At 43.2% G+C, this 24,037-nt stretch overlaps 1 protein-coding gene and 1 long non-coding RNA gene across 7 annotated transcripts in view; one reads left to right on the top strand and one right to left on the bottom strand.

Annotated features, from left to right (window-relative positions):
- Positions 1–520: 520 nt before the first annotated feature.
- On the bottom strand, positions 521–2,648 carry LOC113589423. The gene is made up of 2 exons (XR_003411975.2): positions 2,508–2,648; positions 521–883 (listed from the first exon to the last, which is right to left on the bottom strand). It is a non-coding gene; the product is annotated as an uncharacterized LOC113589423 (long non-coding RNA).
- Positions 541–24,037, top strand: part of plch1 (phospholipase C, eta 1) — a 61,385-nt gene continuing 37,888 nt past the window's right edge. For 4 of the 6 annotated variants that reach the window (XM_027029070.2, XM_027029069.2, XM_027029067.2 and 1 more), the window contains exons 1-2: positions 879–973; positions 7,299–7,423. In XM_027029070.2, the coding sequence (XP_026884871.2) occupies positions 7,360–7,423 (64 nt within the window). In that variant the 5' untranslated portion in view covers positions 879–973; positions 7,299–7,359. Of the gene's footprint in view, positions 824–878; positions 974–7,298; positions 7,424–12,188; positions 12,480–24,037 lie in introns of those variants that run through there. The other 2 variants (XM_035525184.1, XM_027029068.2) reach the window with 2 other exon arrangements.

Below are 24,037 nucleotides of genomic sequence, written 5' to 3'. Positions count from 1 at the left end.
TTGAACCAGTAGAGCGCATAAAAGCAGCGTGATTGCTGGGTGCAACTCTGACAGACTTTGAACTGAGATAGAGGTAGCGGTGGGAGGGAATCTGTGGGACGGACAGACGGACCGTTGAAAGGACTTCTGGAAATGCCTGCAAAAGTTTATTTTGTATGCATGGTGGAGAGTGATGGAGAGATTGTCACTCCTCGTTGAACTGAATCATGGAAAATTTGACTGCGTCCCACTTTCCTCATTTTCTGTTTTTCACATTAAAAGAGATATATGTACAACAGAAAGTTGAGTGGTGGGTAAAAATTAATAATCAGTAATTAAGTTGATCAATTTCTTTAAAAATCACCACTACATTGCATGTTTGAAATGAATTGTCTGCCATACACTTCATAAACACTAAATAAAAAAGTTTTTTGAAAGTCATGTAAATAATAAACAACTTAATAAATATCATAATTACAACTATATGAAGAAGGACTACGTTTTATATTTGCAGCTAAATGAACAAGCACCAGCAAATTAATGAATTCATTCGTTCATTTATTCATTCATTCATGGACAAACGGGTGGATATTCATAAACTCACTAAAGTTTAGAAAGAAAGTCTAGAATTGCCCTTATCCATTCTCCTAGTGGACATTCTTGCTTCCTGGCTTAAGTTACCTAGTTGAAAATGCCCGATGAATGCAACCCGCCCCCCGGGTCATAATACTGCAAGTCCATTCCTGAGAGTCCGCCGCTCGTTTTCCTGGAGCCGGTTAACAGAGTTTGAATGAGAAGTGGTGCGGTGGCGGTATTACCCCCTACGAGTTCGGCCAGTTGAACGGTAAACAGTGCCTCTTACGTGCAGTTTCCCGAGTTTGACGCCCTTTGAAAAGACATACGCCTAGGGAAAAAAAGATGACAACGTTCCCGTGAGTTAAATGTTTCTAACAACAGAGCGGAATTGACTTAAGGAAGTTCAGACAAGAAACCAGTAAGTGCTTTGCCACTGTTCTTTGCTAAACAGGTGCGGTTTTATCTCCGGTAAATCTAAGCCCTATTTGTGGTATTTGTTAATCCAACTGTAAATGAATGCGTTTGTTTTTCTAGCTATTATAGCCGATGCTGAGTTCATGGTAAGAAAGAATGAACTTTCTGATGTTGTTGGGAACGATTCCACACCAGATTACTGTAGGCTAACGTTACACCACACGGGAACCCGGTTCAAATGGTGCACCTGTTCAGCGGGCTATACAAATTCAGCCCATCCAGTGACCCCGTTTCTTAGTTTCAGTTACATATGGGGAAAAAAAAAAATTCAGTGTCCATTTCAAATAATGATGATACATTATGTTACACCATAAAGCCTAATAGTTACTACAAGTGAGTTCTTTTATGTTTGCTGTAATTAAAATACAACACAACTTAGGAAACCTAAGAATATATAAAGTGCGTCCTGGTTTCACGTGTTCTTTGCTTTGTCTGAGGGAGGTCTCTATCTACCAGCAAAAGCTTTTTATGGAAACGCAGCCTGTGAAGCCGATGGGGCGAGTCCACTCCTCTCGTCGGATAGGTCCTGGGGGTCCCAGGTTAAAACCCCGCTGCACGTGATTAATGACGCTCCGCGCACGCGATGTAGCAGACGCGCGCAGTTTTTACTGGGAATTCGCTCATGACGTCGCACTCGCTGTGGCCTTAGCTTTCGCGCGCAGTGCACACGCCTGTTTTCGTTAGTCTCGAAGCTTCCTCAAGATTGCACCCTTACACCGTTACTGGTCTTTGTCCAGACAGAGACGTCCCAGAACGTGTTTACTTTCCTTGATTCTAAGTCCGCGCTCCTCTAAACTGAACTGGTCATAAAATATTGCCCGGGTGGAGTAAATCACGTACTCACTGAACGTTAATAAAACGGTGTAAGCGCACCCTGCTCGCCTCTTTGACATCCTTGACCGAGATTTGCGAATACTCCGAGGACAGAAGGATCAGTCTTTGACCGCGTTTCCTCTTGAAAATACGATAGTGCGTATTAACTCAAAGCTAAAGGCTTTGATATCGTATTGCGTTTGTCTCCTCTGACCTTACTGATACCTGCTGTGTTTAATGCACATGTGCTTGGATCCTTAAGTTCACACATAGCGGCCACTGTATTAGGGTTACTTACTCTATAGTTTGTGTGTGTGTGTGTGTGTGTGTGTGTGTGTGTGTGAGAGAGAGAGCGCGCTAATGCAATGCATTTGAATTTGCTCTGTTCCATACACAGGAGTATCAGCAGCAGCAAATTAAAACTGCCCCATCAAATAAATAAATAATTCAGTGTTCTCCGCTTGACTGACTCTCACATCCGGCCCTTATGTACAGTCTTATCCACTTAGAAAGCACAGCACTAAGCCGTCTCTCATTAAAAGCGGCAGCAGTAGATCAACCCCTAAAGGGCCCCGGATTTTATTAATTAGCTGTGTTCATAAGCGCTTTCATAAGCCATATTTGCGAATGCTTTTAGAAGTGAATATTAAAAGCAAAACACCTACCTTATGGTCACGGCCAGGTTGCTAAAGAAGGAAACCAATACATTCTTACGTTTCCTTAGACTCTGGTTCAGTCACTGACTAACTTCAGCAATATTACAGTGGGGCAAAAATGATAATTACAATTTCCAGTTGACTCTGAAAGGTTAGTCAGGTATAGGTGTGGTGTAGGTGTATGCAGAAGGCACTGAGTAGTTATGCTCTTCCCATGTCCCCCCCCCCCCCCACACACACACAATCACACAACCACACACATACACACTTGAGGAATGTCCCATTCTGCAACTAAGACAATCCTAGTCCTTGTCACCATGATACAAACTCCTCTGGTGTGTGTGCGTGAAGGCACGTGAGGGGTAAAATGACTCCAGTGTATTGGGCATATCATCTAACTGTGTTGCTCTGGTGTAGCACAGGCATGGAGTCAGGCCAGTATGTTGCCTTCTGAATTATTTAACCTTTATTCTCATGGACAACAATTGCCTCCAGTCAGTCTTGCTGTTGATTTCACTGGCTCTGAGATTTGACCCTAGGGTCGGTTCGCTGTTTTTCAGACCCTGATCGAGATGGCCTGCTACTTTTGTGGTCTGGCCAAAGTTGAGGGTTTCCACAGAATTTTGGAAAAAGCTGCCTGATTAAAACTTCTACAAATCTGTGAAACACAACGAAAGGCATCACCATCGAGTAAATGTTCTGAACATCACCGTGGAGTAAATGTTCTGAACATCAGACGGACGTACACAGAGCTTCTTTTTCTTCCTCTGTGGTAATAGTGGAGTTTTTTAAATCCTTGGTGACTAATGTTGTAAAGATATAAAAGTATTGTGTATTAGTAGGGTATGCTGCTCTCACTGTGTATGTGATTAGTTTATATTTGCTTGTTTGTCAGAGAAAGTAAGAAAAAGGAAAAACTCTAGGACAGGTCAAAGGGCACTAGGGTCCCGTGCCCCAGAGTGGAACTGGGGGCTTGTAAGAGTCTTGTTTTATAGCTCCACAGAGAATAAAGTTCATAAGGTCACTTGTCCCTGTCTGATCCATTTCTGAATGATGATACCTCTCTAGTTCCAGACATCCTGGTGTCTATGCACACTATCAGCTCTCTCTCACATGCACACATATAAACCTATAAAGAAATACATACCTGTTTTTTTTCTCTTCTTCTTCCAGTGGACATACTAACAGCAGGTAAGGGTCTTTAGCCTGGAAATGTCACATGGCTTTTCTTCCCCTTCTAGAGTGTTACCTGGCAACACTGGAACCTTGACTTCCCCCTTCTGGCCATACCCAGAGTGTCATTTTTCCTAATACCCATTAAAGTGTTATTCACTGTATAGCAATCCTCTCAAGAGTGCAGACTATTCCTGAGCAGTTGTAGTAACAGATTATACCAGCAATCAGAGCTGTTGACCTCTCTCTCTCTCTTTCTTTCTTGCTCTCTTTCTCTCTTTGTTCACGAGAGAGGCGATCTTCCTTAAAGACTTCACTGAAATTATCTTAAGTCCATTTTTTGAAGCCAATATGATGATTTTGCTTACCAAATTCCTTGTGAGCCAATAAACAAGTGTTCTGTATCATTATGGATGATTGGTGCATTCTAAGTATCTCTTAGTTGGAGATGCGCGTGTGTTTGGCAAGGACTATTGTGGCAGGGTGTGGGAGAATTAGACACAGGTGCCATCTTTGTGGACCTCCTGCTCCCGGCTGGCCCAGGCCACATTAAAGAGCAGAAATTGAGATGCCAAAAAAGCAATCAATCACCACTGACTCGTTGTGTTATCCGTTTACGCTGCTCTGCTCTGCTGGGGATCTAGTGGCCGGGAGAACAGCTGCTGCCAGGTTAACTCCTGTTCTTTCTCCTTTAATTGAGTATTACTACAGAGCAAAAGAGAGAACCAGAAAGACACGGTGGGGAGGCTGGCGGTGGCTCATTACCCATGACGATGTGTCCTGGCTGATGTGCTCAATGCCTTGGCTGGTTATGATTATCAAGGCCAGGGAGGCAGTAGCCACTCATGTGCTCAGCTGCTGGGACTGCTCCAGTGACTGCCTCTGTTCAAAGATCAGCTGGAGGTTTTGTTTCACCAGCCTGGATGCACATTCGGGCACTTCTCGCTAGTCTTAGGGAAAGGGATTGGTAATTAAAGCAAATAATTTTCATAAAAATTGTTTGTAGATATTATTTAGGAGTTACACATAGACTAGTTTGTGATCTACAGAATGGACACAGTCCAGCCTTCCACTGTGCCTAGAAGCATATTTATGTGTATCGTATCCTTTCAGTGCCTAGACGGCCTTAGTCTACTGTAGGTATTAGATGTGGTAAGTTCCCTCTAGGGTTTGTGTTGCTCTGTGTCTTCATCCATTACTGCCCTTGTGGGTTCAGTCTGGGTGAGTGAACAGGTCTGACAGGTCAAAAGCCAGGGAGGGGAGTGAGGAGACTTATGATTAGATTATTTGGCTGGAGATCTAAGAGAACAGAGCAGATGGAAAGCCATGCTGTTGTACTAACAGAACCACTTACCACAGGGGGAGGGGGATAGACGGGGTGGGTCACAAGAAGCTCTCGTGTGGTTGGCTGATCAGAGGGCCTCACTGGAGAGCCCAAATCTCCTATTAACACACTATGACACTATAATCATGCTCAATTTCCTACTGCGCAAGGGGGCAGCTTGATTCTTAACTGACCTGTGCCTCGCGTTCATGTAGAAATGCGAGGGGGGGCCAAACACTTGTGACGTCCCTGAATAACTTTCACTGTTGGACAGGGAAAGACCTTCACCTGGTAGTGGCAGCACAGGCTTCCTGCTGGGTGAGAAATGGAGTAAATGAGTGATGGATTTAATTGCTGGGCTTGTTTACTTAAGTCTCAGAGATGTGCCTTGTCGTGTCTGGTACAGTTCTCCCTCAGCGTACGTGACCTTGGCCACTGCCAGCGAGCCCCAGTTACGACTCTTCAGATGGATGACACCTAAGACTCTGGCCATCGGTGTCCTTGCAGTGACCCTTTGATCATCCCCTTTGTCTCCTGGCACTGCTTGAGTGGAGCACTCCCTGCTTAATTTCCTTGGCCTTCTCTGGGCTCTCACGCCTGGCTCAGCCATACTTCATGACCCGTACACAGTCTGAGCACATGGCCCTCTGATGCCTCTCTTCCACACTGTCCATTGCTTCATAAGCCACTTCAGTGATTTATGTTACGTTTCCTGCCCCTCCGACCCCTGAACCCTGTTCCTCACTTATGCATCACACCTTTCTTCCACCCACACTCCCAAATACCTTACCTGCAAATGCCCCCGCACGGCACCTGTTGTATATCCATCTCCCAAAGATTTATGGGTAAAGAAGGGTGAAATTACCGGAAAGAAGTAGGAACTCACTGAGGCGTGTAGCAGTGTCCAATTTCTGCTTCTGTGATGAGACTGGTGGAGAATGGGGTCAAAGGGTCAAAATCATAAACTTTGACGGTGGACCTCAGTGAGGGCACAGTAGCTTGGGTGGTTTCCTTCAGGTCCTTTGTTCTGTCCGTGAAATATTGCCTATTGCTCATCTTTATGGTTTGCGTGAAAGGGAGCTTGTACTTTTCAGACAATCATATAATATTAAACTAAAAAAACTGGTTTGGTGGCAGGCAAAATTTAGACAAGACCAAAATTATTTGGTTGGATTTACCTACAAATAGCAGTGACCAGTCCTTACAGGGAAAAAAGGATTTGGGTCATGTCAAAAGAAAGCATCACGTCAAAAAAACATAGAATCCTAGGCAGGAATGGCAGCATGTGGCATGCCAGTTTTATTAGGCAGGTCTGCTGTAAAACCAGAGCAGCGAGCGATAATAAGGCAACAAGACAACCAATAGCCGGCCAGAAAAGGTGGTACTCTCTCACCATCTCCTGATTGGGCACTTAAACATTTGACTTGCCCTGGGACTGAGAGCCAGTCCACTTTATTAAACCCTTAATTATCCGCACCAGATGAGGTCACACTCGGGGCCGCTTCGAGTCCTTCTGGAGGGCTGTTTTGGCTGTTTTGGCTGCAGGCTCTGAGTAAAGCTACAGAAGCCCTTTCGCTGGGAGAAGACGGCCCTTGCGGATCATCGCAAGCATTCATTAAGAGACCCGAGGATGCCGTCTGATTGTAGTTATAGGGCAGTGGAGAGAAGGCTTTGTCTCCTCTTGGCTTGGCGGAGCCTGATTAAAAATCATAAATAATTATTGCTTGTTTTAAATGCAGACTTGCACTTAATCAACTCTGGTATCTTTTAACATAAGCTAAAAATATCTTTTGACAGTCATATAATTTAAAGCTAATTTTACTAAACAGCATACTCTGAGACAATAACAGTTTTTGATGTCTATTGTAGATGTGTATCTTGTCAGCAAAAATGATTAAAGGGAAATTGCTATAACCTGCAATTTCTGCAGCAGACACACACACGCGCACACACATTTCTTCCTCTCTTTCCTCTTCCTCACCTATATTTTACCCTCTCCTTGTGGTCTCTGTGGTTTGTAATTTACTTGGAACAAATTTAAATATGGCATTTCCACTCAGTACTCAGTGTGCCGGCACGGCTATGGAGTTCGTATTTGTGTGATTAGAGTTCTTCCTCCTCCTCAACAACAGCATCATCATCATTATTAGTATTATTATTATTATTATTATTATTTTACTATTAACAGTAAAATTCTCTCTCACTCCAATAACTGTGAATTAGACATTGCAGTCACTGCAAATGAAATATTTAGGGAAAACATATCTCATTCTTCTGCCTTGTGTGTCTCTGCTTCTGTCCAGGTTACCCCTCTGTCCCCAAACCTCTGTCCCTCTGTCTTTGGCCCTCAAGGACTTCTGGAGGATGGACATGTCTGGAAGTCCACAGTACTGCCGTCATTTCCTGACGGACAACAGCACATTTCATGGTCAGTTTGGCGTTCAGTCAACACACTGCTGTTCCATAAGGGGAGGGGCTGGCATTGCTCAGATGGACAAACAAATTAAGTAAACATAATTATAATCTGTCTTGGCAAAGCGGTTTATCATCAGCAACTGTATCTTATGTCAGTGACTACCAGTCAGATGTTTGCTTCCAAATAAATCATAAAAACCTTGATGCTTAATACTTTCTTAATGGCTGCTTGGAATAAATAAAACAAGTAATAAATAAAACTAGGAATAAAAACAAGGAATCAATAAAACATTGACTAGATAAAGCCCTTCTCTCTAATGGTACAGTCCTGTTCAGGTGAGATTTCACATACTTGTGTAAGCACAGCAGTTTCTGTTCCATTTCATACACTGCACAGACCAAGGTATAAGTGCAAAGCATCCTGCAGTTAAGAACGTATTTGATACAGTTTAGATTGACTGTATGGAAATGTGATTCATGTCAGTAGGCACAAGGGGGCGCACTCGCACGCTACGAAGGCAATCTCCCCACGTAATGGACTATTAAGTGTGAGTATGCAAACGTGAATAGATTATACCGGCTGAGTCATTCCGGCTAAATAATAGGAAAACCGTTTATTTAAACACTGGAATAGTGCCATCGCCATCAGGCTGTCATAAAATATACAACCTGCTTTTTCATCCCTGTGTGACTATATACTATATTTTCACCATATTTAAGCCTATTACAAATACAGGAAAACATTCTAATCAACTAGTTTACTATGCTTTTCCCAAACACTGGTTACTGGGTGAGACCAGAGTTATTATATGTGATATTCTTAACATTCAGTAGAAAATGTCATATTAGGATGTTAATTATGTGGGTATATATTTAGAAATGCTCTGAGCAGGTTTGCTGCTGGACTGCGTCTTGTATATGTGTCATCAGATTAAGTCTGAATCACCCACTGGAGGCAAGCGAGAAGCAGGACAACCGCTGTGTCAACTGCGTACGTGTGTGTGTGTGCGTGTGCGTGTGTGTGTGTGTGTCTGTCTGTCTGTCTGTCTGTCTGTCGTAATACTGCAGTGCTCTGCTTGAGTGTTAGAAGTAGAAAAGGGTTGGTGTAAGGTTTGATCAGAGTAACAGAAGGCTTGTAACTCAGTCCCAGTCTGTCGGGTGTGCATATATCAGGCTTCGGGTGGAAGTGTGGAGAAGAAGCTGGCCTTACACTTGCAGCTGTAGTCTTCATCTGCTCCCTCGGTTTAGTTATTTTACTTAATTTTATTGACATTGGGCTCATTAGAACACAGCGATGTTTAGATGCTTTGAACTCCTTCATCATATTGTATCGTGATGTTATATCGGTGTATCTAATGGTGAGATACTCGATGAAAACCAGTTTAAGGTCTTATGGTGTGGTGGGTTGTGGGTTGATGTATGGGAGCAGGCTGAGTGTAGAGGAGACAGTCTAGCAGCCTGATGCCCATCAATGTTCCTCTTAGCTGTTTTATACAACACAGCTCAATGGTGCTGTAATTTAGCCCTCAACCGACAAGCTTATCACCCAGTTTGACTGACTGACTGACTGACAGAGAGAGCGAGAGCGCGAGAGAGCGAGAGAGAGAGAGAGAAAGAAAAAGTCCAACCTGTCTGGAGAGAGGAGGTGACAGGTAAATGTTGTGGTATGCTTTAATTAGATCCACTGTCCCTTACACCACTCACACACACACACACACACACACACACAGACTCTCTCTTTCTCTCCCTCCAAATCTCTGGTCAATTTGGCTGTCAGACTGTTGATGGTTTGTTTCTCTTCAGAGAAATCAGTGATGGAGGATGAGACCAGGAAGAATGGGGGTACAGTTGTGTAGGTGTGGAAATATTAGGAATGTGGACCCAGAGATCAAATCAGACTATAAAAAATGTTCTGTATGTGTGTGGGGTGGGTATACACAGTGTGTGTGTGTGTGTGTGTGTGTGTGTGTGTGTGTGTGGGTGTAATCGTTGTATTTGTGTGTTGCATAAACTGATAAATACCATGAACACCAATAATATCTTTCAGAACAACACAACCTACACACACACACACACACACACACACACACAGACACACACACACACACACACAGAACAGAAAAACATGGAGCTTTGATTGTTAAATGAAATATAATGGTCGATACCGAGGAGGCCAGTAGATGTCTTGCCACTCCAGACATATTGATCTTTTCGCTGACATCTCAGTCCACTCTCTTGCCTATCAATAAGGGTCTGCTCTGATCCAATCTTTGAACACCATTCTGGGACACTTTGACCTTCTGCTGAGGACAAAATGTTCTAGAATAACCAACCAAAGTCAGTGTCCTTCACAAAGGCATTATCAAAATGTTAAAATCACATGTGCACGCATACACAAACAAACACCATACACAGCAAAAAAAACACCCAAAATGATTCCATAGAGGGATCAGGGAGCTCTCTGTGATATCTGACGAGTCCTTTATGTATCAGCACTGACAGGCACCCTCCCCACATACCCAAATGCAAATGATGAAGATATGTCTCTGATTAGAATGCCGTGAACACCGCTCCCCCAATCCCAGACTGAAACTCTCATATATTTTCTAAGTCTTTATTTCCGCATTGCTGCTGCTGAAGTGATGAATGGGGCCGGGAAGCCCCAGGGACAGCTCTCGAGTCAGGCACACTGAGCCATTAACTGTCATTTCCGAGAATCATGGGCCACTTCTCCCGAACACAGGTTGTGCATAGCTGTAGTCAGAAAAGGTGACTCTACACTGACAGTGCAATTTAGTACAACGTGATGCTTTTCCTTTGTCTGGTGGGGCAAAAAGCCAAAAGGGCCCCATGGGTTTTATGTAAGTGCTGAAATGAGGCCAGCGTGAGAAGCGTTGTCACATGCCAGCTTAGCCTCACTGATGGAGCATAAACAAGGATACTCTGGGATGGATGTGTTTTAGATGGTGTTTGTTTCTTTTCTCCTTTTATGACAAACCCCAGTGTTCACTAACACCACCACCCAACCCCTGAATCATCTCCTAATTAGAAGAACCTAGCCATGCAGGCAAAGTCTTCTAGTCCCACTGAAGAGAGTCTCCTTCTGAGACCTGAGCCCATGGAAACATAGCTCGAGGTGAGCTTCATTTGATGTAGGTCCTAAACTCTGGACATGTGACAGAAAAGCATTGGTCTCTGTGTGTGTGTGCGTGTGTGTGCGTGCGTGTGTGTGCGTGCGTGTGTGTGCGTGTGTGTGTGTGTGTCACCACCCAGTCATACAGGAACCTCAGCAACTGAACACCCAGGATGACTGGAGCAAGTAGAACATCCATGAACTTTGTGCCCATCCTGAGTTCTGAATCAAGTGAATCAGATCTCACAGATTCTGATTAATCTATGTGGGTAGTTCACAATAATTAAATCAATACAATGAGTCAGAAAGCAATACACTAATTCAACTGAATTCAACCCATGTGCGCTAATAGTACTTTTTCAATTAGTAACTGGTGCCCACCAACCTCAATAAGCAACCATTTATATATGGATTTTTGTTTTGCTTCAAGTAATATAGAATGCTCAGTGGAATTTATAAAGAATCTCGCGGCATTAAAAATTAAATATTTAAAGGTGACTTGAATAATTAAAAAATTGTTATTGGTCACGCAGTTAAACATGTCTTACTTTCGACTTTCTTTTGTATAGGCGATACATAACCCATTTCACGTTCTTTGGCCTTTATTCGCTCGTCATCTTTGTTCACTAATCATCAACCTTGTTCACTAATGACATTCTTATTCAGTTGATACATATGGGCTACGACTGCAAGTCCGCGTGCAGACGCGTTGCATGGACTCGGTTTGTGCCCCCTCACTGCGACTGTCGGTCTCTCCGGGGCTGATAGATGGGAAAATAATGCTTGGTAGACTTGTGCCTTTTGCATCCAGGAACAAGGGAAAAAACAGTCGAGTTTAAAAAAAATAACCTGGCTCAGCACATGGCTTTTCAATGACCTAAAAGATTTGGCCCAAGAGATTCAGCAGGGTTTTCTTTCTTTTAAAAATATATTATAAATCAGATAAAGTAATTCAGAACCAGCCGTTTCCCCTGGAGTACGTCACCGCTTCTCTCTTTGCGCGTGGCTCATGTGTGACTGAGTGACTTGCGCAGATTGAACGATTTTAAACTCTGTGAAACGCTAGAGACAAGTATTGGGGTTCACCAGACACACAATAAGTGTAGCGATTAGATGAAAGGATATAAAAACCAACCTCAAATGACGTTTATTTCAATCTGTAGTTACTGTTCACGAAAAGTAGTGACAGAAATTTCTTTTGCAACATTTACTCGTTTGCAACGTTTTGCTGACAACTGTTACGTGGTTCCATCTGATCTACACTTAAATAATTAAGCTGTCTAACGCGCAAAAATCATGTCTGAGAAACTCAAGTGGTCAAACCTGTGGTCTTTGTAAACAATTTGAAATACAGTAGCGTTAAAGATTAATTATTAGACCCTGTTAGACCCTCTTAACTCACCCTGCAAACTCACCCCCACACACGGACACACACACACAAACGTACACAAATACAGAACGCACTCGTTTCGCCGAATGTTCGAAAACACCAATGAAACCAGCTAATAGCCTCCCGGGTAGAGCCCATGCGGACACATTCACTGTCGCTGTGGTCCCTGCAAACCGAAACGCAATGAGAGCAAAGCGAGAGAGCGTGCGCGCTGAAGAGAGAGGGCACAGAAGGAATGGATATTGGAAAGGTTCTTCTCGCGCTCCGGGATTCTGCATGTCCAAATGGATTTAGTTGTTTATTTTTCTAAGACCGATCTGGGATTGCACTGTGCATTTAAAAAAATACTTCGTATTTTGCTGAGAGAAGGAATGTTTGGAAAGGGTGCCAAAATTATATGGAACAGCGCGGTGACACCTGCTTTCTAAAGACCGTCCCTTTCGTTTCGATTTTTTGGGAAAGGATCATTTGGTTAACGCGATGTGCGCATGGGATCATCTATAATGGCAGAACTAGAAGTTTTGAAAAATCTCAGTTTTGAAAGGGGTGAGTCTTTTTTGCATTTTATTTTTACTCAGATATGAGGTGTCATATTTTTCTGCGGTATAAATTTGACCAAAGTAAGAATTGTGCTGGGATCAGACTACTACTACTTCTAATAGTAATTATAATGTTTCATTCCATCTAGTCAAACGAGAAACATTATATATAAATATATGCGTGTTTGTTTTGGGGGTTGATTTTCTTACTCTCCAGACACCCTTTAGGCTACGTTTGCTCTGGGCAGGTCGCTGTCCGTGGTGCTACAACGGAACGCATGTTCGCTTGAATGGGAGGGGTCGCGAAGTTCGTCTCGCGCCATTAGATTTCATACACTGTTGTCAACTTGATAAGTCTTTAAAATGAAGATATTCCACTCATTCGTCTTAAATGTATTCAGTTACTCTCGACAAATTATTCTTGTGGAATGTGTGGACACCTTTAACCTGAATTGATTACAATAAATCTGTGTACCACAGAATCGAATTGTGCTATCGCTTTACACTTCTCGATTCGATTTTATTTTGCTGTTGCAACCAAAAACATTCCTTCACACACATCGACTATGAAACACATTTCTATTGTAAGCCCAAGTCCAGATGGCGATATTAGGTCTGAATGTGCCCTCAGGACAACCTTCTTATAGGTACCAGGATTTTTTGACGCACGTCACCTCAGTCAGTGGCAACTGCGCAGAAAATGCTTGTAGGACGCGCACCTGCGTTATCATTAACGTGACACTAAATTCGATTGGCTTAATCTTTAAGAATACCAGCGTGTGAATTTCACCCTGATCTTAGTGACTGACTGCAGAAAAATGTTCAATTTCACACTAAAACCCTTTTATTAAGAAACCTTAAGGTAAAGATGATACAAATGAAATATACCTTAACTCCCATTCAGTTTTGAATAATCAAATGCAGAATTCAGCAATCTGTCAAATAATAACAATAAATTATACGAATGACAAATAAGTGTGATAACGAGCCGCTGTACTGAAGCACAAGGCCAGTTTGGGTGCAGAACTAACCTTAGAGATGGGAAATTCATGTTGCTGTGTGCTGCAGCTGAATTCTCTCTGCATACCACATAAACCTCATGCTGCTTCTTATCGTGTCAGTACATTTACATTTGGCCGACGCTCTTATTCAGAGCAACTTGCATATTTATCAATGCAAGTCAGTAGATTCTTTACTTTCTGCAATTCTATGAGTCCACACTTGTTTATATTTATCCTGAAGTGTCTTTGTTTATGCACAGGTGTGTATTTACACTGTATGTGTGTGTACGTGTTTTCTGTGTGTGGATGTGTGTGCAAAGAGTGTCTGTCAGTCAGTGTGTACTGATGGATGGGTTGACTACAAGGAAGATGTGCGTTTTATGTAAGAATGAGTGCTTTATGTAGAAATGAGTGTTTAATGTAGAAATGCGCCTTCTCTTTCTGCACATTGATGAGGCTCGGCAGGTCTCCAAATGCTTCAGGGCACAAACCAAATGGCTCTTCTTTTTGCTTCTCCCCTCTTCTCTCCTCTATCTCCCCTCTCCTGTACCTCCCATCTTCTCTCCTCTCCTCTCCTCTCCTCTACTCTCTTTTCATCTCCCTGTATCTTATTCAAACTGGAGTTATCTGGTTGTGTATAAGATTTATAAACTCCTCTTAGAAAAGCTGTGCTTTGGGCTTCCCTGCAGGCTGACAGCATATTTAAGGGGCCTGTGTTTGTTGTTCCTGAATGTTTTCAAGTTGCTTACCTGTTTATACTTAAGTTTCTCTGAAATACTAGAATCTCTACTGTGGTGAAGTAATGCAGCCCTAATTAGTAGATATGGTGGAGAATAAATCATGGATTTTCCTTGTTGTCCAAGTACAGCTCTTGGGCATGAGTCAGACACCCTTAACCATTACAGTTTGCAGAATATTTCCTTTCAGTGCTTCCCGCTTAGCCATTCTTTGTGACACAGAGGAGATTAGCCAGGGCACAGAGGTGGCTGACTCTGTTCTCTGAGATACCGCTACTGGCAGTGCTCAGTCCGTGCACTGGGCAATGGCACAAGGCAAAACTGGGTAGGATGGGGGAGTATCCTCCTGACCCCACCCAGCTGGCCTCCTTCCTTCTCCAAGAACATCCACCCACCAATTTTCCTGACAACAGTGCTTTGACGTCGGTCCCTGGAGCTGCCAGCAGGTGCACAGTCAGAAGTGGATTCGTGCATTCATTAGTGCTCTGTGCTGCTGTTTTCATGCCGCTGTAGGGCCCAGAAGGGGCTCCGTTCCTAGAGCAGCAGCAGTGGCGTTTCATCCCCCTTCCCAACCCACAATGCAGCGGCTGCAAGAAGCGCTGCGTTCCTGCGGCTGGCCCCCATTTGTGGGAGGAGCTCGTGGTTGGGATTCTCTGGTCTGCTGGGAGACTCCTGCCAGGAGATGTTTTCCAGCAGACATCCACCAGGCTGCTGTCTGTGGTCCTTAATTAGCTTCCGCACGTCCTATCCACCCAAAGCTTTTTCAGCCATCAGAAGACAGATTTCTAATGATCACAATGACCCAAGCTGCTGCAGGACTTTCTGAATAGATGCAGCCTCTGCACATATGCAGTTAATTGCCTAGATATACTGATGAAATATTCAGTTTGTTACGTTTAGAATGCCAGTAATGTGGGGGAAAAAAACTGCTTGTGAAAGCATGCCACCTTATGTGTTAACCATGATGACATGCAAGGCCCTGTGGCTGTCAGGGGAAATTATTTATTAATGTGTGAATAAACGTGCGCTTTTTTCATGACGCTACAACTGTAGGCAGCAGCAGGATGAATGCTGAAATGTACATGAAGCATTCTTACCTGCTTGGATCCAACCAGCCAAAGCCACTGAATGGCGCTTTACCTCGTGGGAGGATTATTCTGGCCTGACCACAACAGTCACCTGATCGGGACACCTCTGAGCATGCAGTCTACCTACTGAGTCAAAAATGCGTGCAGTATAGGCCTGACGGAACTTCATGTGGTCGCCTGGGTCAGGTGATCACCAGTGTCTGCAAAGGATTTTCCACCACATTCTTCACATGATAATTGTACTTAAAAACCTTAGTTTGTTCATTACATTAATTCATCTCAAATGAGTGGGGCTATGTTTAAATACCACCATTATTTCTATATATTTTGCACGATATAAATGACCAACTGAACCAATGGTTTTAAGGATAGTTTTTAATACGTGTTTTTTTTACACTTTATCTTCTTGGACCCACTTGCAACATCAAGAATATTGCCTGAGAGCTAGGCCTTAGAGAAATTGCCCTGCCAGCTTGCTAAAATGTCCATGTTGCTTAGAGAAATTGGTTCAGAAGGGTCTTCCTTTGGAGACTGAATCTCTACTGTAGGCCGAGCTCCGACTGCTCAGGGTACTGCAATTTTCTTACTGCTCACTATCATGATTATGACCCTTGTGGTGTCAAAGCTCTCTCACTTCTGGGATGTGTGTGCTATTTCATAGTATCAAATTGTTTTTCTCCCTCTGTATATCTATACATAATCTATACATAAGCATCTACAGGTTGTGTAGAGGTTCTTTGGAAAAGGAAAAAGAAACAATTGCCTGATTAGATATTTATATATATATATATATATATATATATATATATATATATATATATATATATATATATATATATATATATATGCAGAAAAACAGAGAGAAAGGAAAAGAGATGTTCCAAAAAAATTCAAGAGAAACAGGCCATATATATATATATATATATATATATATATATATATATATATATATATATATATATATATATATATACACACAATGTCAATATATGTATGTATTTTGACCCTTCACGTTGACCCTTCACTTCACCCCATCAACCCCCCCAAGGTAGTCACACATGCTACAGGTCGAGGCAAATGCATTATGTGTCTTTTTCTGAAACACTGCATTAGATCTTCTAAGCAAATCCTGCTCTGCTTTGACAGCTCTGTCCACAAAGGTTCAAAGGCTTTGCATAAATAGCACACAGAAGGGAGATAGAAGGGTACGGATGAGCAAAGACGAGGTGGAGTGGTGGATTGTGGGTAAATCGGTGGGCTTTGACAAGGCATTGTGCAGTGTGTGTTTGCTCGAGGTGGTGGGTGTGTGAGTGCAGTGCTGACACCCTGCATTTGGAGCTCACAGAGCTGTTCTCGGAGGTCACGGAGCTGTTTTCGGAGGTCACGGAGCTGTCCTCGGTGACAGCCGAGCGCTCCACTGTGGCCAACATGTCATCGCTGCTGGGCCACCGGTTTTACCACGTGGGGGGCAGCATGGCCGTGGTCCAGAAATGCCGTCTGGCTTATCTGGGTAAGCGCAGCTGTGTTCAGCAGAAGCTCACGGATGTTATGTGTGTGTGGGGGGGGGATGGTGGGAAGTATGAGATGTTTTTCTGGATGCTACTTAATCAGGCTTTTTCTGGAGTTTGAGTGCTCTTCCTCGGTCCTGCAGGCAGTGTACATTTGTTGAGGACTGTCAACTTCTACTACGTTCATAAAGATCTGCCTTTATGTTATTAGCTATGGGGGCTTAGGCTATGTAATTATGCTCTTGACAATAGCCATCCAAAGCTCATAGACTTTAAGTCATTTGTCTTCCTAATAGGCAGGTGACATGCTTGATAAAAATACCTGCAAATCTTGTGATGATATATTGGTTTCCATATTGCCCACTCCTGTTAACAGTGGATTGCATCAGAGACTGATACTAATGAGACAGATGGACGAATTGTACAGCACCTGATTTGCCCCAGTGGATATGTGCAGGTGTCTTCCTAGAAATGAGAAACACAGGATGGAGGATGGATTTGACTGTGTTGTTGATGGTAAGTTTTTTTTGCAGGCTGATGGTGGGGCTGTGTGTGTTGAAGTCAAATTCATTGTAGGAGCTGTAACTGTGCTCAGCAGATGGCAGTAATTGTTACGAGGCACTGAGAGCGCCATTGAAGAAACCACTTCCCTCCTCTCTAAAACAACAGTATTTCATTAAGTGTTGTCATAACATCCTTTAAAAACTCTTTGTGTGTGTGTGCTCAGGCAACAGTTTAGTGTGGTATGCATGTAATTTACTCTGTATGTGTATTTGTGTGTGTGTGCCTGTATGTTAAATACATTTGGGAAAATGACATTTGTAAGTCGTCATCTTTGGAATGGGTTTAATTGAGCAGAAGTTTGGAGCATCGAGTAATGAGTGTAATCAGATGGTGAATGGTGGCTGTATGCCTAAAAGAAAGCAGTAGCCAACCCCTCCCCTATAAGCCACCCCCCACACTGGCCAACCCCCATTAGTCAACCCCCCCCAATTAACCAACTCCCCCCCACACCCCGATTAGCCAACTCCCCTAGCCAAACCCCCCATTATCCAACTCCTCCACCAATTACCCAGCCCCCCACAGTATCCAATCTCTCCTAGAGTAGCCAACCGCCCCAGACTAGCCAACGCTTACCCCATTAGCCAACCCCCCCGCCAATTACCCAACCCCCCCATTATCAGACAGCGTATAAGGCGGAATAGTGTAGGCAGCACTCTATTGTGTGTTTTTTATAGCCCAGCCAGCCTTTTTATTTACGCTACTGTTTGTGTGTATGCGTTTATGTGTGTGTGTCTGTGTGTGTCTATGTGGGTGCTTTTTGTGTCTGCTGCAGACGCTCAGCAGTGGTCCACCTCCTATGGCTTTAGAAGAACTTTGCTTGCATGCTGGCACTGTCAGTAACGGCTTTCAACTAAAACAGACTGCTAGCTCTCTAGAAACTCTAGGAAGTTCTTCCAGGTTCTTTGTCTCTTAATGCACTGTCAGTAAAATGTTTACAGACACCTAGATATTTTTCCCCAAATAATGTTTAATGTTCACTTGGAAAAAATACTCCCAAACATAAAACTATTCTTTGCTAATATTTTATGTATATTTTGCAACATTCAGCTTCATATTATGCAAAGTGTCTTCCTTGTTAGAAATAGCAGATTTTGCCTTAAATAAATAATTGACAGTTTGTTTTCTCCAAGTTATAGTTAAATTCAAATATTGAAAATCTTTTCAGTAACCCAGAAAGGAAGGCAGGGAAAAATGATTGCTGGTATGAAGAAACTGGTAGGAAGAAACTACAGCAGCTTTAGCTACTAAATGAGCATATTTTAACAAATTAATAATTTATTTGTTCATTTTTAGTCTTTAATATATTAAGCTATTGCAAAGGGACAAAGAAAACATGCTCATTTATAAATTTGAAAAGTTAGGTCCCCAAAGTTGACTGGCGGTGTATATGATATACTTTTGCTTGGCATGTCTTTGAGACGAGTGATTAACCATTAATCACTGACAGTTGTTAATAGCAGAGGAGGGCTGCCGGGATGGTGACAAAGGACTCGTTTGATGATGCTTATGGAATGCTTGATTTTATGAGCTGCCTTTTTCAGATCTTTCTTTTGGGTTCGTGGTGATGACAATGAGGGGAAAAAAAGATACAGATGATAAAGGTGTACAGTTTTAAGGAAGATGACGAAGCGCGTGCTTGTGTGTGTGTATTAGACTTGTAGCAGGTGTGTGTCTGCATAATGCATATCCTTTCTTGTGGGTTTGTGCTCTGATGGTTCTGAGGCAGGAGTGCGCGCTGTGCTTTGTTGATCTGGGCGTCACAGAGCCGGAATCTTTATGACCCAATTATTTAGTGTTTGATATCTCCCTGCACTGTTGCTCACAGTCTGCTTTGATCTGATCTCTCTCTCTCTCTCTCTCTCTCTCTCTCTCTCTCTCTCTCTCTCTCTCTCCCTCTCTCCCTCTCTGTCTCTCATTTCCTACTTCTCTGTATGGGATGCTAGCTTTTCCTTCCCTTCTCCCTTTGCTCTTGGTCTCTGTGCTGCACTCTTCCACTTGCTGTCTTAAGCTTCTTCAGTTTTTCTAACTGTCTCACATGCATTCTACATCTATAGGTCTGCATCAATGCCTGACACTCACGCTACCTCTGACTTTATCGCCATTCCTCACTCTGCCTCTCTGTCTTTTCTCACATTTCTCGTGCTACATCTCTGTCTTTCTCATCATTTCTCACTCTGCCTCTCTGTCTTTTCTCACATTTCTCACGCTACATCTCTGTCTTTCTCATCATTTCTCACTCTGCCTCTCTGTCTTTTGGCTTTGCTCTGTTGCACTTTCAGCAGTTCTGTAAACCTGGTGAGGACATTTGCCTCCCTACCCTGTCCCTTCTTTCTCTCTCCGTCTCTCAATATACACTCAATATGCCATGTACAGTATATAAAGTATGTAGCTTAAACTACGGTAACACACAGTAAATATAATATGCAGTAATATACAGTAAATATGCATTACATTATATACTTTCTGCATATATACGGTAATTCTGACTTAATACTGTATGTACAGTACATTTAAATCATTGTCCCACAGGCTCTTTTCTTTATCCCTGCTTTTCTCTCTCTCTCTTTACATCAGAATTAGTTGCTTTTTAAAATTTCCTTTTCCTTATGCTGTAATAACTTGGCATGTCCCTCACATGTTCTCTTGTTGTACCAACTGAATGCTCCTTCTAGTGAAATACATCTCTGGGACAGCTTTCATTAGCCATCTCTGAGCACTGATCTAGAGGCAGTTTTTGTGTCCAAAGCCATGATGAACAAGGAGGAGGTATGATCTCAGATCTGTACATCTATTGGGCTATCCTCGGCTAGTCTCACAGAGTCAGTCTGGATGCACCCGACCAGGATGGGTTTCACTGCAATGCCTGGATTCAGTTGCACTGTTAAAATGAACGAAACAAATCTGATTGAAACCAATTGATTGCCTGCACCACATCGAGAGGAAACTATGAAAGCATTTCATGCTAATCTGTGGACACTTTTGCCCTGCCCAGCCCAATGATAGTGACCCTAGTGGCACAGACATTAAGCACACATTTGTAACATGACACCACACCTGATTTGGAACTTTCATGTAGGCTGTAATTCTTCTTTCACATCTTGACCAGTGAACTGTTCTCTACAGCACTGGCCAGCCGGTGGCCGTGTGTCTTTTGGCCTGTACCCGAGACACAGTGGAGCTCAGAAGCCGGCAGCTCTCCACACACTCAGGCTGGCGTGCCTGCCAGCTCCACACGCCAACCAACCAGAGACCATTTCCTTTGCCTTTTTTGCTTTCTCTTTCCCATTTGCAGTCCGTTTTTCAGGTCTCGCGAGGGAAATGAGAGGATATCAGTTAGGATCCATAGCCTTTGGACTCCTGTTTCCTTAATGGGTGTCTTTAATGTTTTGCGTACTCTGTGTAAATCTCTTGTGTGTCAAACACATTAAAAAAAGGTGCCGTTATCCCATTTGTTAACATTTTGGTCTGAAAGCATGTCCTTATGTAGTCTGTCTTTGCACTGCAGATAAGTCAGAACCTCCAGAGGAGAGGGGCTCAGCTAAATCCTCTTCCCTGGGGTTGCCACCTCTCCCTTCAGCCGGATGAGCTCTCCGCCTCCCCTATCTCTCTCCCTGGTGATCCGGGCAGGAACTCCTCCATGGCAGGAGCAGTAATCAGGCGTGAAGGTTTATCCAACATGGGACTAATTGGGTTTAAATGAAATGGAGAGGTGTGGGACAATGACGAGCGCACTGGAGAGAGAAAGAAGAGGAGGCTTTGCAAAAGACAGAAAAAAGGGGAGGTGAAAGAAGGAGAAGGAATGAGGGAATGGCTAGGGACATGTCTGCACCTCAAACATCACATTTGGGCTCCTTGCCTTCTTTAGTAACATTCAAGTAACCGTTGTTATATTCAAGAAGTTTATTATAAGTTTTTACAGAAATCAAGATTACATATGAAATGCAAATGAAAGAACCTTATGCTCGGCCATCTTACTTACTTTTGTTGGGCTTTCAGATAGCTGGGGACTAAGAAACCAATTCAGTGAAGCCAATTAAACCCCATGTATTAGCCCATCACAGGCCTGTGGTTCTACAGTGTACAATTAACAATCATCCATTCATTTGCCACTTGGACGCTTTTTAAAGGCCATGTGGACCCAGGTTGATGAAATGCGTTCATGTGGTGCTGGTCCAGGTGTGCATTGAGTAGCAACTTCAGCAAGACTGATCCTGGATCTCTTTGATTAGCTTCAGTTCCAATTTACATTTACAGCATTTAGCTGATACTTTTATCTAAAGCAACTTACAATTATGACTGAATACAACGAGCAATTGAGGGTTAAGGGTCTAGCTCAGGGGCCTAACAGTGGCAACTTGGAACAGCAGGGCTTGAACTAGCAACCTTCTGATTACTAGTCAAGTACATTAAGCACTGAGCTATCACTGCCCTCCCACACATGCTTCATCTAGACTGACCCTGGATCTGTTTGATGAGCTAAAGCTCCCACTTCAGCAGCATTATTAAATGGGAAGTTCAGGCACGTTTCCTTTTACTGTGGCTCACAGGCCGGCCCCGTTCTGCGCGCAGGCTTCTTTTGAAGTGACGACCGGAGGAAAAACCATCCATTATTAATTCAGCAGGCTGCTCTCTTCCTCTGCAGTTCCACAAGTGAGAGACACATGATACTCTGAGTCGGTACTTTAAAACCAGCACAGACATAAAAGAGAAATAGCAGGAGAGTGTTGAATGAAGCGAGATGATCCCTCCTTTGGGATGAGTTACATGAGTCATCTGATTTTAATTCACAATTTTTTGTTCAGTTATGTAATGATTCAATGGATTTGACGCACTGTTGGCATCGTTAATAAATTCAAAATTCACTGATTTTTTACCTTTCTTTTGAATGCTGGTAGTGAAGATGCAGGTACTGAATACATTCAGTGCGTTCACAATTAGGTAACTCATTTAAAGAAGATACTTTGAAGAAAAGGCAGCTAAGATAGAAGATGGAAGATAAGTCTGGGTTCTGACTTCAGTGTGACTTCAGAAAAGTACTTTCGAATGATATGTAAATCCTTTTGTACCTTCAGAATTAGCTAAAAGGTGCTGTGAGGAAGAACAGCTTTTCGTTTCAAGGCATAAAACCCCCCACCTAGTTTTCCCAGTTCCTGAGCAGATCCACTAATGAATCTCACCGTGCCCATCTGTTTAAGATGCTATCAAGCACCTTGCTCTCGTCTCGTTTTCTGTTTCCCCCAAATTTATCTCCATGGAGAACATAACATAACATATATATATATATAGCTCTGCATGGCCAAGGAGCAAAAGAAAATTGACCAGCTGCTAACTACCAACCCACATCTGAAAGCAGGACGGGATTTGTCATGAAGGACCCCAACAAGGACCAAACACCATCCAACTACAGAACAAGAACCTGCCCACAACAGGGAAGCTCCTGTCAGGAATACTAGCCAAGCTAAATGGGCACATGTGCAGGTACATGCTCAGAAGGGGATTGGTAACAACAGCAGAGGCTCAAAACACCACCTGCTGACAGACAGTGCTGTCCATCCGGATTCCAAGACCAGCCAGAACAACCTAAGCTTTGCCTGGATTGGCTACAAGAAAGCCTAGGCCTCAATTTCACACACTTGGATACTCCAACACCTACCCCTGTGTAAAGTCAATAAGACCATAATGGACTTTCCCAGAATTCAGTAAATCACTGGAGGACAGCACTAAAAGCCAACTTGAAGACATTTGCCCAGGGGGCTGTAAAGTGTGATATATTCCAAGGAGATGCACCATACCCACTGCTGTTCTGCATAGACCTGAATCCTCTCAGCCAGATCTTCAATAAGAGTGGGTAAGGGTACAGATTCAGGAATGGAGCTACATGTACAGGGAGATTGGAATTACCTGCACATGGATGACATAAAGCTGTAAGGCAAGACGGAAAGGGACATTGACTTACTGATCCACCTGACCAGGATCTACAGTAAGGATATATGAATGTCATTCAGGCTGATGAAGTGTGGTCTGATGGAAAAAAAAAAAAAAAGAGCAAAAGTCATCAGGAAATTCACCTTCCAGAAGGTCATATAACAGAGCTGGATGACAGTTACAAATGCCTGCGGATTTTCAAATCACATGGGAACCATGAGGCAGAAACGAGGACAACCGCAACATTGTCCCTCCACAGGGTAAGACAGGTTCTCAAGAACCACTGTAATGGTAACAATCAGATCAAAGCCCTAAACCCGTATGACCTACCAGAAATCAGATACTCAGCAGGCTCAATAAACTGGCCAAGAGAACTACAGGCTCCTGATGTCAAGACCAGAAAACTCCTCACAATGCATAGGGCACTCCACCTGTGATCCAGCAGTCACTAATCATGGCAGCACAAGATCAAGCTCTAAGATCTAGGTTGATTGAGCAGGGGTGTGTCACACCAGAAAAGACCCAAAATGCAGACTGCGCAGAGGAGCCTCTGGTACCTGGTAGCAGGATGCAAGGTGCTGGCAGGGAAAACAAACACTGAGGGAAAAAAAACATGTGGCAGGGATCATATACAGGTACACATGCAAGCCATATGAGCCAGACACATGAGCCAGTTCAAATGGCAGGATCCACAGAGAGTGGTAGAGACCAAGGCTGAGATCCTGTGGAAATCCCAGATCCA

The sequence above is a fragment of the Electrophorus electricus genome, chromosome 4 (assembly GCF_013358815.1).
Source record: "Electrophorus electricus isolate fEleEle1 chromosome 4, fEleEle1.pri, whole genome shotgun sequence".
NCBI classification, from domain to species: Eukaryota; Metazoa; Chordata; class Actinopteri; order Gymnotiformes; family Gymnotidae; genus Electrophorus; species Electrophorus electricus.
Note: the sequence above shows the minus strand (reverse complement) of the source record. Positions and strands in the feature narration are given on the sequence as shown.